The 16,700-nt window shown below is 53.1% G+C and overlaps 2 protein-coding genes across 2 annotated transcripts in view; both read right to left on the reverse strand.

The window, feature by feature from the left end:
- GLB1L2 (galactosidase beta 1 like 2) overlaps positions 1-4,552 on the reverse strand; it is a 39,211-nt gene extending 34,659 nt beyond the window's left edge. Inside the window, exon 1 of the mRNA XM_025265966.3 lies at positions 4,408-4,552. Within this exon, the coding sequence (XP_025121751.2) occupies positions 4,408-4,490 (83 nt within the window). The 5' untranslated portion in view covers positions 4,491-4,552. The remainder of the gene's footprint in view (positions 1-4,407) is intronic.
- Positions 4,553-14,563: 10,011 nt separating this feature from the next.
- Positions 14,564-16,433, reverse strand: LOC123329845. Its single transcript, XM_045163038.1, has 3 exons — positions 16,388-16,433; positions 15,150-15,808; positions 14,564-15,042 (listed from the first exon to the last, which is right to left on the reverse strand). Exons 1-3 carry the CDS (start codon positions 16,431-16,433, stop codon positions 14,941-14,943), a joined length of 807 nt encoding a protein of 268 aa, XP_045018973.1. The 3' UTR covers positions 14,564-14,940.
- Between the last annotated feature and the right edge of the window lie 267 nt (positions 16,434-16,700).

The raw sequence follows: 16,700 nt of genomic DNA on the forward strand, positions 1-16,700 counted from the left end.
GGGGGACGGCTGAGCACCCAGGCCCCGCAGGCCAGGCCGGCAGCCCTGTCTAAGGCCCGCAGGAGTTCGTATGTGAACGAGCATCTACTCGAGGAGACCCCAAGACCCCGTCGTGCAGTTACACTCCTCATTCAGATTCAAGCACACATGGACAGCAGGAAGTGATCAGACACCACGGGACACCATGCTCTCACTTTGGGGAACGTTCCCACTGGCAGCATCAACAGAGGAAGTGCCAAGAAGGGAAAGCTCTGTGAGCAAACCTCCAGGTGCCCCCATGACAAGACTCTGATCTCAGGCTCGAGAATAAAAGTTCAGTCAGAATAAAATTCTCAGTCAGAATAAAAGGGTTGCAGCGAACAAGTGCAGCCTAAATAGACTGCTTTCAAGGTCCACCCCATGGGACTCACCTCCTGAGACCGACGAGAGCTGGGTTAGCTCTTAGAGGACACAGACTCGACACACAGAGCAGCCAATTTGCCCCTCAGACCACAGAGCTCAGGCTGGTCCAACAGAAAGAGCATCTGCTATTTACTTACTGTAAATGTCGATCAAGACTTAAAATGAGTGCCTCATATAGTCAGAGATTCTAGTACAGAAATATCGCCAATGGATGTTCACTGCAGCCTGGTTTGCAGTCGTGGATGTCTTTCAGGAGGGAGCGGTTTAAATAACTGGACAGAGAGCCGCCTACAGCTGTCTCTGTACACACGGGACACCCCTGAGCATCGCCGTGATGGGGGCCACCTCTGTGCGGGGAGATGGGAGCCCAGGGACCTCATTTTCCCCTTTACTTTATTTGAAGACTTCATCCTTCTTCCTAGATGACCTAGTCACAAAATAACCTGTGTAAGAACAACACAAGGTGTTCCTGAAAGGAACAGCCCCACCAACCATCGTGGGGGGGTGGGGGCGGGAGCAGGGGGCATTAACCAAGGGTCTCCAGCAGACCCCCGTCGAGAAGCGTCCACTCTCTTACCACAAGCCTCTAAGAATCCACTGCCCTTTCATCCAGGAGAGGCACCACATGAGGGGGACTCTCAACATGGCCTTTGACAGCCAGACCAATTGATTTAAGCAAACATAAAAGTGAGTGGTGAGCAGGCAACAAGCCCCCACTGCTGGGGGCTGGATGGGGGCCTGGTGCCCTCAGGCCCCACGTGTCCCGAGAGGGTCTCTGAGCCCCGGCGTCTCCTGCTGCTTCACCATAAGAGCATTCCAGGTGAAACAACAGGCCTGGGGTCGCATCATGGAAAGAGGCGTGTTTACTTCGCCAGCTCCTTCCAAGAGGAGAGGACTCCTCGGCCGAAGTCCTGATATTTGGGGGGCCGAGACTCTGGAAGCCTCAGGGCTGGTCTCTGGGGCACCCCAGTCTCCCGATCACAGATCCTCAACGTCCACGCACTTGCTGAGACCCCGGTCCCCCAATCACAGACCCTCAGTGTCCACGCACCTGCTGAGACCCCGGTCCTCCGATCACAGAACCTTAGCACCCACCCTCTCCTCTAGCACAGGGTCTCAGACACCTGCCCCCCCTCCCGACGTGTGTCAGGGGTGACACTCCCATGGGCTGAGAGCTTCGCTGCCAGAACACGAGAGCTGGAGCGTTCCAGCGGCAATGACTCGGGCCCCACGGAGAGCAGCGTCCAGAACAGAGGAAGTCCATAAAACCCGTGACCTCACAGAGGCCCAGAAGGACACGGTCTGGCACTCACGCCCTCAGAGGAGGGGACCAAAGAGAGCGGCCTGGTTCCGAGGCTGTGACTTGTGTCCCCGGGGCGCCCGAGAGGTCCTTCTCTCCCTCCCAGGGGAGGAGCGAGCTTCGGGAACCCAGACCCCAGCAGGGCGGGGAGCAGCAAAGATGACCTCCCTCGGGAAGCGATGCAGGCAGCCTGCTGCGGCTCTGGCCCTGCCGACTCTGCAGCTGACCTCTAGCTTAGAGAGACACAGAGCTCTCGGGGGGGCTAATCAGTAAGGCGCAGATGCTGAGGGAAAGTCCTGAACGGGAACCACGCCCTCGTCATACCAGGCAGGCATTCTTGTGCTTGTGGAGACGGGTAGGTTTGGAGCCGAGGTTCACCCAGCACGCACACCCTGGACCCCAAGTAACATGCCAAGCGGAAATAGTCAGCCAAGGCAGAGGGTTACACCTCTGTAAGCTTGAGAGGATGCCAGCTGGTGTCTGAGGCCAAACGCAACATATGAGCGTCCTCGGGGAGATGCGAGCGCGGGGCACAGGGGCACCAGTGAGCTTCCGGGGCTGGTGGAGCCCACTCTGTCGGAGCTGCGGAGGCCGCTGCACGGATGGCGCGCGTGTCAGAGCCCAGCAGACACACCTGCTACACGTGCAACTGGCTACATGGCGCCTATGCTGCCATCAAGCTGATTTTTTAAGACCAATGTTCAAGCTAAAGACCAAAGGTTGAAATCTTCCTCAAAAGTCACCTCGGTCCTCTTATTTCTTGGATACGATGTCAGTAAACAGCAGTGATTGACCATGAACCAATCCAGGTAAAAGTTTATGGGGAAAAAAAAGGCTGCAGCCAAGCAGCCCCTCCCCCCACCACCACGCCCGCCTCTGACCTGGAGCTCCCCGCTCTGCTGCCCGTCCCCGAATGACCTCTGCTTTGGGGGCTGTGCCCACATTCCCAACAACAGCTGGGAGAGGCCCCACTCGGCTGATGACCTGGCCACAGTGGCGTCAGGCAGGGGAGGGACCTGGCTCTGGCCTCCAGACGCAGGTCTTGGTGTCCAGCCCAAGTGGGATGGAAGGACCTGGGCAGAAGGTACCCGTGAGACACAGCCTGGAAATACCAGGAGACAAGTGTTCTGGAGGGCCTAAGAGGCAGCCCTGACCCAGCCTGAGCTTCTCCGGCCTCCGTCTCGCCTGCCGAGAAAGAAGGCGCAGCAGGAAAGCCATGTCCTTCCTAAATGCGCCACACCACTGCCAGGGCAGGAGCCGCCGCCCTTCGTCCCCGGCTGCTCCATGGACCCGACCCTTCCTGCCGCCAGATGGGCACACATTCCCTTGCCCGCGAGAGCCCGGCTTCTTTACCTCCTCTTCCTCCAGACCCCAACAAGCACCTGCCCTCTTCTCGCGCCTCCTCCTGGGGACTGTCAGGGGCACTGCCTGGCCCATCTCAAGCCCCTCACAGCCACCCCCGTCCCCGTGACCTGTCTGGGCCCCCCGCGAGGGCCACTGCCTCTCTGACCTCCAGCATCCAAGCATGTGCCCCTCCCATGCGGCAGGCTTTTCTCCCTGGGATGTGGTCTCCTGGATACCTGGGTGTATGCCGGAAGCTCCTGCCACCTCTGCCTGGAGGGATTGCTCTGGAGTTTGCGTCAGCCCTGTGCCTCCAAGGGCCAGGACCAGTCCTCAAAGAGGAAGGGGAGAGATCACAGACAGGACGGAAAAGTCTTGGGAGCAGCTGGGGAAATGAGACGCCCTGATGTTTTCCGAGCCCCAGAAAAGCATTTCCTTCTCCCAAACAATCCTGACACCCTCGTTGTCTCCGAAACAAAGGTGACACCTCAGACTTGGAAAGATGCAAAGGGAAAGAGTTCTTTCCCTCCCAAACATCGCTGTCTCCCAGAGGAAGTCCAGAGAAGTGACAAAGACACAGAAAGAAGCAACAGATGAGGGTGGCGTGCCTGCTGTGGGTCCACTGGCTCAGCCTTCAGCTTCAGCACCAGCGTCCCTGCCTGACTTCCCACACACTGGACGTTTTGATTATGGAAAGTTCCAGGCATCGACCTGAGAGATAGGCTCACAGCTGTAAAATCCTATAAACAGAGTTGGTAGGAAAATTCTAGGCTCAGGCACGCGAACAAGTGGTGGGTAAAGCATTCTATCCCCAAACGCACCCCCAGATAACATGTTATAAGGGAATGGGGAGTGGGAACGGGTGAGCTGGTGCTGGTGGGCGAGCGGAAGACGCATCCCGAGAACGGAGCAACCACACCCAGACTAAGGAGCTTGGAGGACCCGCGGGACAGAGACCTGGGGACTGCTCTGGGCCGGGCAAATGGACCTTACGGAGCTGGAGCTCTGACCTCAGCCAGGCTGACCAGCCTCGCAGCTGGTTTGGCAGGAAATGTGGGGACCTCGGAGAAAAGCAGGGGACCTGGGGCTCGGCAGGAGGACTCGGGGCGCGCACGCTGGGCACCTCGGAGAGGGGTCTGATGGCCAGTTCTGCGCGGACCCCTGCGCTGGAGGGTGGGGAGCCCCGGCTGGGCGCAGACGCCGGGGCCGGGAGTGCAGCGCCTGGGCGCCGGGGGCGCAGAGGGGCCGGGCGCCAGCGCTCCGGTCGGACGGGGCCACGGGGCCGCCCCGTGGGGACTGCCCTTGGGGGCTCCGGGCCGGCTCCGGGCTCGGGCGCAGGTGCGCGGGACGCGGCGTCAGCTCACCTGCGGAGTACCGGGAGGCACACGATCAGCAACACCGCGCCGAGCAGGAGGCTGGGCCTCCGCCGCACACTCCACTTGGGCATCGCGCGTCCGCTGCGCCTGAGCCACCCGCGCCGGAGTCCGAACCTGACCCGGAGGCTCGGCGGGGGCGGGGCCGCGCGCCGGTCGCCGGGGCAACAAGCCGCCGCGCTCCCGGCCCGCCGGTGCTCACTGGCTGCAGCCTGAGGCCCCGCCCCCGAGGCCCCGCCCCACCGCACGGCCTCTGGGGAGGGGCGGGGTCTCCCGGAGAGTGGCAGCGGCGTCCGCGGTTTCCGGTCCTCAGCCCCGGCGCCCCGCGCCCCATCCCCTCCCGGCGGCCTGGCCCTGAGAGGCGCTCTGAGTGGCAGAGACACTTTGCGGCTGGAGATGTGCAAACAGGAGTTGACCGCCTGGGCGCGCGCTGCGCAACCCCTGCACACTTGAACACGCGGCTAAAGTCACCCCCGGCGCGCTGAACGGGCGAGCAGGTTGGAAAGGTGCTTCCAAAGCCAACGCAGTATTTTAAAGCAGTTCAAATGCTGAAGAGAAAAGTTTTTTAAATAGTGACTTGTCATGTGAAAGTGAAAGTCTCTGAGTCGTGTCCAACTCTTTGTGACCCCGTGGACTATACAGTCCATGGAATTCTCCAAGCAAGAATACTGGAGTGAGTAGCCGTTCCGTTCTCCAGGGCACCTTCCCAACCCAGGGATCGAACCCAGGTCTCCTGCATTGCAGGCGGATTCTTCACCAGCTGAGCCACCAGGGAAGCCCAAATTGGGGAAGGAGTACCTCACAGCTGCATATTGTCACCCTGCTTATTTAACTCATATGCAGAGTACATCATGCGGAATGCTGGGCTGGAGGAAGCACAAGCGGGAATCAAGATTGCAGGGAGAAATATCAATAACCTCAGATATGCAGATGACACCACCCTTAAGGCAGAAAACAAAGAAGAACTAAAGAGCCTCTTGAAAGTTCATTTCAGTGAGGTTGTTCAGTCGTGTCCGACTCTTTGCGACCCCATCAACCGCAGCACTCCGGGCCTCCCTGTCCATCACCAACTCCCAGAGTTTACTCAAACTCATGTCCATCGAGTCAGTGATGCCATCCAACCATCTCATCCTCTGTCGTCCCCTTCTCCCACCTTCAATCTTTCCCAGCATCAGGGTCTTTTCCAATGAGTCAGTTCTTCACATCAGGTGGCCAAAGTATTGGAGTTTCAGCTTCAGCATCAGTCCTTCCAATGAATATTCAGGACTGATTTCCTTTAGGATGGACTGGTTGGATCTCCTTGCATGTAGTTCAAGGGACTCTCAAGAGTCTTCTCCAACACCACAGTTCAAAGCATCAATTCTTCGGCGCTCAGCTTTCTTTATAGTCCAACTCTCACATCCATATGTGACTACTGCAAAAACATAGCCTGACTAGACGGACCTTTGTTAGCAAAGTAATGTCTCTGCTTTTTAATATGCTGTCTAGGTTTCTTCCAAGGAGCAATCTTAATTTCTTTTAATTTCTTTAATTTAATTGTCTTTTATTTATTTAATTTTAATTTCTTTAAATGTCTTTTAATTTCATGGCTGCAGTCACCATCTGCAGTGATTTTGGAGCCCCCCAAAATAAAGTCTGACACTGTTTCCATTGTTTCCCCATCTATTTGCCATGAAGAGATGGGACCGGATGCCATAATCTTTGTTTCCTGAATGTTGAGTTTTAAGCCAACTTTTTCACTCTCCTCTTTCACTTTCCGCTGGATCATCGAAAAAGCAAGAGAATTCCAGAAAAACATTTATTTCTGCTTTATTGACTATGCCAAAGCCTTTGACTGTGTGGATCACAACAAATTGTAGAAAATTCTGAAAGAGATGGGAATACCAGACCACCTGACCTGCCTCTTGAGAAACCTGTATACAGGTCAGGAAGCAACAGTTAGAACTGGACATGGAACAACAGACTGGTTCCAAATAGGAAAAGGAGTACATCAAGGCTATATATTGTCATCCTGCTTATTTAACTTCTATGCAGAGTACATCACGAGAAACACTGGGCTGGAAGAAAAGCACAAGCTGGAATCAAGATTGCCGGGAGAAATATCAATAACCTCAGATATGCAGATGACACCACCCTTATGGCAGAAAGTGAAGAGGAACTAAAAAGCCTCTTGATGAAAGTGAAAGAGGAGAGTGAAAAAGTTGGCTTAAAGCTCAACATTCAGAAAACTAAGATCATGGCATCTGGTCCCATCACTTCATGGTAAATAGATGGGGAAACAGTGGAAACAGTGGCTGACTTTATTTTCCTGGGCTCCAAAATCACTGCGGATGGTGACTGCAGCCATGAAATCAAAAGACGCTTGCTCCTTGGAAGGAAAGTTATGACCAACCTAGACAGCATATTAAAAAGCAGAGACATTACTTTGCCAACAAAGGTCCGTCTAGTCAAGGCTATGTTTTTGCAGTAGTCACATATGGATGTGAGAGTTGGACTATAAAGAAAGCTGAGCGCCGAAGAATTGATGCTTTGAACTGTGGTGTTGGAGAAGACTCTTGAGAGTCCCTTGAACTACATGCAAGGAGATCCAACCAGTCCACCCTAAAGGAAATCAGTCCTGAATATTCGTTGGAAGGACTGATGCTGAAGCTGAAACTCCAATACTTTGGCCACCTGATGTGAAGAACTGACTCATTGGAAAAGACCCTGATGCTGGGAAAGATTGAAGGTGTGAGGAGAAGGGGACGACAGAGGATGAGATGGCTGGATGGCATCACCGACTCGATGGACATGAGTTTGAGTAAACTCTGGGAGTTGGTGATGGACAGGGAGGCCTGGAGTGCTGCAGTTCATGGGGTCGCAAAGAGTCGGACACGACTGAGTGACTGAACTGATCATGTGAAAAGCTACAGCATTGTGGATTTTCTTTGTGTGTCTGGCAAAGTGTGTCTGGCACACACTTGAATGGCATGGGGACGGGTGCGAGGGGCCAACCAAAATATCCTCCGCCTTTGGGTCCACAGGTCTTGTTCTGGTCCTCACTCCTACCACTTTCAATTTTTTAATTTTAAAAAAGTCCAGATAAACCTCACATTTTAGGAAAAGACGAATAAAAGTCTTATTTTGGCACAGAATTATGTCACAAAGGAAGTTGTATGATATTTGGGCAAATTTATGCTTTCTAGTAATCACAAACCCGACTCATCCCAAGAACAAAATTCAGAGTTTACTGAAAGAAAATATGAAACGTGTCTAGGGAGGCTGATGTTTTTCACAGCACCAGAGTCTAGAAAATACACACGCGGGCACACACACACAGCACTGCATGTTTTGAACCTGTACGCTGCACTTGTGTGCAGCTCTGCACGTTAAAAGCTGCTGGAACACAATGAGGTGTTACTTCTGGAACAAAGACAAGTGCATTTACTTTGAAGAGATTTTTTCCAGCATTAAGCAAATATTTATCAGCTAGAGAAAGGTAAACCCAGGAGAGACAGAAAGGAACAGACAAACAGGAAGTTGAAAGACCTGGGGCAGTGGGAGGGGTGGCTGGGCTGGCCCAGGGCTGGAGCCAGCCTCAAGTCTCCAGGGCGCAGTCTCTCCCCCTGAGCGCACTCCCCAAAGCCAGTGTCTTCTATCCACTGTTTTTAAGGCATAAAATTGCCTGATAGGTGTTAAGTCTGTGATAAAAGTGTGTTGGTATAATTGGAATGAGAGACGGCCCTCGAGACACACGGGGAAGGAGTCACAGGTGAGGCCCCCTTCCGCCTACGCAGGTGCGTCCCAGACACACACCCCCACCTGCCCTGGTTCCTGGTGATGCTGCTGAGCAGCAAATAGCACAGTCCTTGGGGCTTCCCTGCTGGTCCAGTGGTGAGAAATCCATGCCCTGGATAAAAGGGGCCCGGGTCTGATCCTTGGGGAGCTAGATCCCACAAGCAGCAACTAAAATTTGGCCGAGCCAAATAAACAAATATATTCTTTAAGTGAGCTAGGATTCACACAAATTATTGCAAAAGTAATAAATGAATAAATAGCACAGTCCACTAAACACCAGGGTATCCTTAAGCTATTTAAACAGTACCAGATTCTCCTTTTTTTTTTCCAGATATTAAACTTATCAACATGGGCTATAAAAACCATGAAATCCTTAGCCCAGCCCTGTGTCCTTTGTTTTTATTTATGGGGGAAAATGCGAACAACTCAGTGCTACAGAAGAAATCCTTACCCCTTAACCTGCTGAGAACGACAGACCTGTAGACACACCCTACTCCTGGATTAAGAACACATTTACTTCATCAGGATTTAGTGATACCAGGACTGTACTGCAGAGGTGCTGCTACTCCAGACGTGTTTGCTGAGGAGCCAAGACTTCAGGTTTTTAAAAGAGTAGCAAGAGGTGCCTTCAAGATACTCCTTTGCAGAATGCTTGATTGCTCTTGACCCTAAGCAGAGCATGAAATTCTCACATCACTGGGCAGGGAGGCTACAGTTCAGTGACCCGGCCAATGGGGCTGTAAACAGTGGCATGTGGGAAGATCGTACCTAATACCTGCAATGGTAACCTGCACAGGCCAACTTCCTCCTGCCGGGCGTGCAGAAAACACAACAAAAAACACGTGTTCCTTAAAGAACAGGGTCCTGCTGACCTCCTCCTCTGCCAGGACTCTCCTGCTGTCCCCCACAGAGATAGGGGTGGACGAGAAGCAAGGAGAGGACGAGGAGCCCAGTTTCCATGTCAAGCTGCCAGAGTCTGGAGCCAAGAAACCATGAGTGGTGGGAGCGTGGGGGACTCCTGGGAGTAAGTGAGCATCGTCTCAGCCCCGGACGAAAAGAACGCGGAAAACTGCTGTCCTCGAGGGGCACGTATATACCTGTGGCCGATTCATGCTGCTGTTCAGCAGAAACAAGCACAATTCTGTAAAGCAATAAGCCTTCAATTAAAAAATAAATTTAAAAAAAACAAAAGAAGAAAATCCTTTTCCTTGGAAAGCGAGAAAGGAAAATGGATCTGAGTCGGGACGGTCAGTCAAGGCCTACCCGGAAAGGCACATCCGGGGCCCTGGGGGCCTGTGTGTTTGCCGGGGCGGCACCGGCTCCAGTGCTGGCCTGGGCGGTTCCCAAAGGCCACTTTGCAGCTCAGCCTCTGGGTGACTGAAAAGCAAGATCTGACTCAATAGCGTCCGTTCATCCAGACGGGATCGACAGCGTTTGGGTTCGCTGTGTGCGGAGCACTGTTTTGGGTGCTGGGGAGGCTTCAGTGGCCCCTCTCTCGGAGATGTCTGCCCCGGCTGAGGAAGTGGAACAGCAAAAATGTACAAACAAATCAGTCCTGAGTGTTCAAGGCGACACCGACCCTGGGCTCTTTAATCCGCGGGAATGGACCAGAGGCCAGAGGAGGGGTCGGGGAGCCCACCGGGGCCCCTGCTGCAGCTCCGGGAGCCAGAGCAGTGACAGGGGGCTCCTCCCTGGGGGGCTGGTCCAGGGTGGGCTGGGCGTGGGGAGCAGGTGCTCCCCTCCTTGGTGGTGCTGTGTGCAGGGACCCCACTTTCGCGCCCAGCACCTCAGAAGCGGCAGCTGGATTGTGGCCTTTCTGTATCTCGTGGATGATTCGCTCCAACCGCTCGCGGTCATGTTTCGTCCCGTACCATAGCTCCTTTGTATCTGTTGCTCCAGATGCTGGTCCAGGTACAAACACCACAAAAGGCCCATGTCCCAGCCTGTCTCCAAGGCAGTGAATTCCACAGCATAAAGGAAGTGGACGAGAAAAGGGGGTGTCGGGGGTGCTGTGTACAGAGGAGACCTCACCAAGAGGGTGTCGCTGAGCAAAGCCCTGAGTGGTCACCTGCGTACAGGGCTGAGGTACGGCCGGCCAAGCAGAGAGGGCCCCAGGGGGCAATGCCTGGGGGTCCAGGCCTGCGGGGAGGTTGGGAGCGGGGCAGGCCTGCAGGGAGGAGGCCGGGGGAACCAGGACCCCGTCAGACAGGCCTTTCAGAGCAGAGCTCTGACTCAGGGACTCAGGGAGCCAGGGCAGGCTCTGGGCGTGCCATCCACCATGTTTCCAGGGGTCATCTGGATGCCAGGAGTGGGGCGCAGTACAGGAAAGGGGACCGACCGGAGGCTACTGCAGATGTCCGTGTGCTAAGACAAGTGCAGCCTGGCATGGGGAGGACTCTTTGATTCCTGGATCGTTTGTGGGGCGAGAAAAATAAGGAGGTTTGAGAATGACTCCATCACGCTGGGCCTAAGAATGAGAAGGAACCAGGGTTGCCATCCCTGGGATGGAGGAGACTGGGAGGGTCAGCCTGTCCAGAGGCCTAGGAGCCCAGCTCAGTCTGGCTGGTTTGACCCGCAGAGGGTTTGGTTCACCGAGGACTCTGGCCACTGCGATGCAGGGGGGTGTGGAGGGGCCGGGGCAGCGGAACGGGCTAGGGAGGAAAGGGGCCTCGGGGGGAAGCAGACAAGCCTCCTTCAGGGATATCTGCTGGCAAGAGGAATAGAGAAACGGGAAAGCGGCTGTGCCTCGCGACCCTGAGTCAACGACACCGCCCAGCTCTCATCTCCATCTCGGGTGGGAGAAGGAAATCGCAGCACTGGACACGGATATGCCATCGTGATCAGAGAGACGGAAGGCAGCGAAGCAGAACGGACGCGGTGCATCTCTGCAGCCACGTCCTGGGGGCCGTCGTGGGTGGCTGGGCCAGGGAAGCGGGCTCCGGGGTGAGCAGACAGGGCCGCGCACGGCAGCACGCCTGCCTGGCGACAGAGTGATCGCAGATACGAGCCGTGTGAGTTGTCAGCGTGAGCACCAGCCGCGCCCTCCGAGTCTGTCCTGAGCATCTGAACATTCGCTTTCAAATGCAGGCGTGTGTGTGTGGGAGACGCCACAAAGTGAATCATTAAAACTGCATTAAGTTGAAGTAAAATAAAGCAATGGTTAAAGAGTACTATGAAAACTATCAATATCATCTACAAAAACAATTATTAAGAACTTTTATACACTTTTATCCTCCTGGACTATGGCTCAGAGGGTAAAGCATCTGCTTGCAATGAGGGAGACCCGGGTTCGTTCCCTGGGTCAGGAAGATCCCCTGGAGAAGGAAATGGCAACCCACTCCAGTACTCTTGCCTGGAAAATTCCACGGATGGAGGAACCTCGTAGGTTACAGTCCATGGGGTTGCAAAGAGTAGGACACGACTGAGCAACTTTTCTGTCCCTTTTCATATACTTAAGCACGTTAGGAAACAAGCTGACAGCTGACAGGATGGTAAGAGCACAGCAGCTTTGTAAGTGTCGGAAGACTGGGACAGCCTTCTGAACCAAGAAGAGATACATGAAAGAGATGCATCTAAAAGGTAAGTTTTAAATATAAATTACATAGACATTAGATTTTCATAAAATGTAAAACTTTAAGATATTGGTAAGAATTAAGGTATATTTTTAAGACTGTTTTAGTCACAGTTTTTAATCATGGTTGAATTGTTTGCGTTTACCTTTCCTAACATTACACAACAAGCTTTTCATAAACTGGATTTAAGTATTTAATTTCATTTTAGCCTTGTGTCTTGGCTTGTGTCCAAGCTCTTCGTTGGAATTCTTGCCATTCTTAATAAAGTTGGGAGGAACTTGGATGCGGGGGACGAGCTCCCGGATGACGTGCAGATGCCTCTATCAGGAATTGCGTTTGATCCAGAAAAAATAAACACACGGAGACCAAGTGGTGAACACGGAGCAGGCACATCCCGTCCCTTGGACCAGCTTCGAAGGACACGGTTCTCACGGTCCTTTAAGACAATTTCTTACAGCTTTGAGCTTGGTCCTTGTTGTTCAGTCGCTCAGTCGTGTCCGACTCTCTGTGACCCCGTGAACCGCAGCACGCAAGGCCTCCCTGTCCATCACCAACTCCCAGATCTTACCCAAACCCCTGTCCATCAAATCAGTGATGCCATCCAGCCATCTCATCCTCTGTCATCCCCTTCTCCACCTGCCCTCAATCTTTCCCAGCATCAGGGTCTTTTCAAATGAGTCAGTTCTCCGCATCAGGTGGCCAAAGGCCTAGAGTTTCAGCTTCAGCATCAGCCATTCCAGTGAACGCTCAGGGTTGATTTCCCTTAGCACTCACTGGTCGGATCTTTGAGTTTCTTCCCAATCGGTTTTCAGCTGCCGAAGGACCCTTACACCTGCCCAGATTGTAACTCTCAGAGCCAAGTTCCTTCTACGAAACAAAATATAAATACAGGAGACCTTTTCCCTGAGTTTATATTTTGCTACATACCTGTCAGTGATGTTACAAAATATATATTTCGTATCTCAGATATCTGTACAAAAAGTTTTCTTGAAGTTCAACAGTGTGTTAGACAATAATGAATGTAACTATGCTGCTTCTTTATTTTAGAGCTTTTCCACCACACTCTGCAGACACAAGTAGCAACAGAGGAGGACATGCGAACAGTGAGTGGGTTCATTGCTTGAGCCTGCTGAGGAAGAAACACGGCTTGAGGGGCTAGCTGTCCTGACGTGACACGCTCCTAACAGGTTATTTGCGATTCTCAGAATACACCAAGACTGAGTGACCCTCACTTGTGTCCCTCCCCTGAAATGCTTCACATCCTTTACACCCGGCAGAGATGTGGTTAGATTGCTCCGGACGCCTAGCTGAGCTGGTGCTCCGTGTTGGATGCTGAGAACACGCTGGTGGATGAGACACATCTGCCTCCGTTCTGGCACCACTGGGGTTCTGGAAGGAAATGGGCCCTTACATCTTTTCTTCCTCCCGGTCTTACTGAGACAGAATTGACATCAGCCTGGTATACATTCAAGGTGTGCACCGTAATGATCTGACTCACATACGTCATGAAATGATCACAATAAGTTTAGTAAACCTCCATCACCTCATTTAGATACACAATTTAAAACAACAGAAAATAATTAGAGCAGAGATAGGAAAGCAGAAGAGTGAATCAGAGACACAATAGTCATCAAAAAAAAGACACATCTCCTTGAGCCTTAGTTTTTCCATCTGGGCATAGGTCTCATGTTTAGAAATGATGTACACATCATATCTGAGGTATACTTTCTTGTGATCTGATGGTTCTGATTTCTGGTTTTCTCCACAGACTGCATGGGTTTGAGTCTAAAGCCCCAGAGAATAATGTTCTTTGGAGGAGCTGTGTGGTTCATGGTAGAATTCTCCTTCGTCAAGCCAGCCGTTCTCAACAGTGGCGTAGAAGGCAGTCTCACTTCCTCCTCCTGCCAAACAGGATGGTTCCTTCTTCCCTCTAGACACCAGATCACTTGCTAAACTTCTTGAAACCTCTACTCAACATAACAAAGTGGTAAGTCTGGTTTTGGTGCTCTGCTTTGAGTTCAAGCCAGGTGCTGTATTTTGATTATAAGTGCAGTTGGTCCTCCACATCCACAGGTAACACATCATGGTTCAGCCAACCGAGAATCGAAACCTACTCGGGAAAACAATTCCAGAAAATTCCCAAGAGCAAAAGTTAAATTTACCACGGGCCAGTAACTATGTATTTAGCACTTACATTGCGTTAGGTATTACAGGTAATCCAGAGAGGATTGAAAGTGTGGTGTGGGGAAGGATGTGTGGGGGTCATATGCAGATGGTCTGCTCACCGTGTTTTGTGAGGGACTTGAGCACCGTCGGGGGTCCTGGAATCAGTCCCCTCAGACACGGAGGGAAGGCTATAAGGGACTGCCTCCCAGCGCTGCCATTTGAGAGAGCTGGTTGCAGTATTCATGACCGTGGGGCTTCTGTCACCAATATCTGTCTTCGACCAGTAAGAGCTTTGACTACACACAGACGGCTCAGGAGTCAAAAGACGGATGCTCCATGCCAGGCACGGTTGTCACACATGTGTCACAACCAACAAGCACACTGTTGTTCCTTCTCTGACTGGATGACCCAGCAGACCACCACAGAGACACAGAGGCTGGAGGGAAAGCTGAAGACATCGCTCACTGCCCCTGCACCCCTGCAACTACACACACACACACAAATGCATGCATACACACACACATGCACACATACACACACGTGCACACACACACACATACACAAATGCATGCATACACACACAAAGACACACACACACACACATGCACACACACACACACACCAGGAGTCTGCAGACAGAACATACAATATGCTCTCTCTTCACCCTCTCTTTGGCCAAAGACAGTTCCCTTTCTCCCAGCTGAGTATGGAGAGACAAATAAAGTGCGTTTATTTTATTTGTATCTGCCCCAAAAGCACTTTTGAGCAGATACTAAAACATGCTGCAGGTTGAGCATCTAACTGGCTAATCCATCACTGAAGACTGTGGAGACTTTTTAAAGGCTGAAATCAGCATCACATGAATTTACTACAATAAAATAACGATTTCTCTGTTGCCTTTTAGGATATTTTCAATTTCTGCTACTGTAGGCAATGCTGTGTGATATTCTGCATACAGTCTTCGGCCTGAAAGTGCACCCGGGGATGGACTCGGGCAGTGCAGACGCCGTCAGGACCCGGCCCCGCCCACCTGCGGGCCCGGCCCCGCCCACCTGCGGACGTCTGTGCTGTAGATGCCTGAGCCGCTCTTCTCCTTCTCGAACAGGACGATCTGGAAGGACAGGCAGGGCGGCAAAAGCAAGGGTGAGCCCCGCGCAGGATGAGCAGCCCTGGGGTGAGGGCATATCTGAGCCCAAAAGGGGGGCTGGGGCCACCCACCTCGTTGGTGCCGGGCTGGAGCCAGGAGCCAGGCAGGTAAAGCGCTTCCTGAGGCCCAATATTCCAGTAGCGCCCAAGGTTTCGTCCATTGATGAACACACACCCGCGATTCCAGCCCTGCAAGGGGAGCAGGCTGGAGACCTGAGAACACAGCCACTGCGCGGCACAGGCGAGGTTCCCGGGTATGGAGCATGGAGGGGAATCCAGGGGGCACAGCCCGAGGCTCCTGGGGGGCACAGCCCAAGGCTCCAGGCATGGAGCGCGGAGGGGAGTCCAGGGGGCACAGCCCGAGGCTCCTGGGGGGCACAGCCCAAGGCTCCAGGCATGGAGCGCGGAGAGGAGTCCAGGGGGCACAGAGCCCCTGCCACGGGGGGCAGCCTGAGACTCCCAACCTGTGACAGGCAGTGCTGTTTTCAAACAGCAGGGCTTCTGCTTCCAGAAACAAGGACGAAGTACTAGGCGTGAACGCCACGGTTGACGACAACCATAAAAGCTATGCGGCTTTAGACGTCTGCTTGTGATCCAGGGATATTCGAGGCCCAACACCCCGGGGAAGACAGGGAGGCGCCGGCTCACCCAGGAAGAGGAGGCGAGAAGCCGAGCGGAGCTTTCACGCCTTACACACACCCAGGTTTCATCTGGAAACACTGTCAGGGAGCCTCACTGACTAGCTGCTCTCTGCACTGGGACCTGTTAGGGAGGTGCACGCTGGGAGGGGTGTTGGCAATGTTTCATTGTCCATCTCAGGGGTGATCGTACGGTGTTCACTATTGTCATAATGTGTTCACTGTAATAATTTATTGATCTGTGCATTCATGTTTTGTGCTTTATATTATGCAGGTGTTTACAAATAGAAGATGTACCGGGTAAAAAATAATATCCTAGGAAAGGAGGGAAGTTGGAGGATACATTTTGTAGAACAATCCCATTAGTGTAAAAAGGTGACATGTATGTGTCAGGCATTTACTCGTGAAACCACACGTGAAACCATTGGCCACACCTCATTCTGGGAAGTGGAGAGGAGTTGGGGGGCGGGGAGAGAACCCACATCTTTTGCTGTCTACGTATTATTATTGTTTGAACTTTTCCACTGTGCTCTGATGTATTATTTCTTAAACAATGAAACGTTAGGAGGACTGAAACCTGCTGGAAACCTTGGTTGAAATGAGGAAGGGAAAGAACGTGGGGGCCTCCCTTCCAGACTCCACGAGGACAGGCGTGCATGGAGGGGCGCTCACTCACGAGCAGCTGGAGGAAGGTGTCCTGCGGAGAGGAGCCAGCCATCAGCGTGCCCAGGTGGAAGGCAGGGCTCGAGGAGGGGCCCCCGAGAGGCCTCCAGGGTGCAGAGCGGAGCCTGGGGGCCACACATGAGGGGCAGGAAAGCCTTTCCCAGTGCCAAGGCCCACGCTGACCCTGGGCCCCCACAGGACGGGCTGACCCCTGACCTCCACAAGATGGGTTGACCCCTGACCTCCCCACAGGACGGGCTGACCCCTGACCTCCCCACAGGATGGGCTGACCCCAGACCCCCACAGGACAGGTTGATCCCTG

This window comes from Bubalus bubalis, chromosome 16, assembly GCF_019923935.1.
Source record: "Bubalus bubalis isolate 160015118507 breed Murrah chromosome 16, NDDB_SH_1, whole genome shotgun sequence".
Classification (NCBI taxonomy): domain Eukaryota; kingdom Metazoa; phylum Chordata; class Mammalia; order Artiodactyla; family Bovidae; genus Bubalus; species Bubalus bubalis.

Coding starts and splice junctions, on each gene's coding strand:
- LOC123329845 (XM_045163038.1), bottom strand. CDS start 16,433: ATGGCTGGCTCCTCTCCGCAGGACACCTTCCTCCAGCTGCTCGTGA. Junction 15,809..16,387: donor CTTCCTCCAGCTGCTCGTGA/GTGAGCGCCCCT, acceptor CTAGTCAGTGAG/GCTCCCTGACAGTGTTTCCA. Junction 15,043..15,149: donor TCCAGCCCGGCACCAACGAG/GTGGGTGGCCCC, acceptor CTGTCCTTCCAG/ATCGTCCTGTTCGAGAAGGA.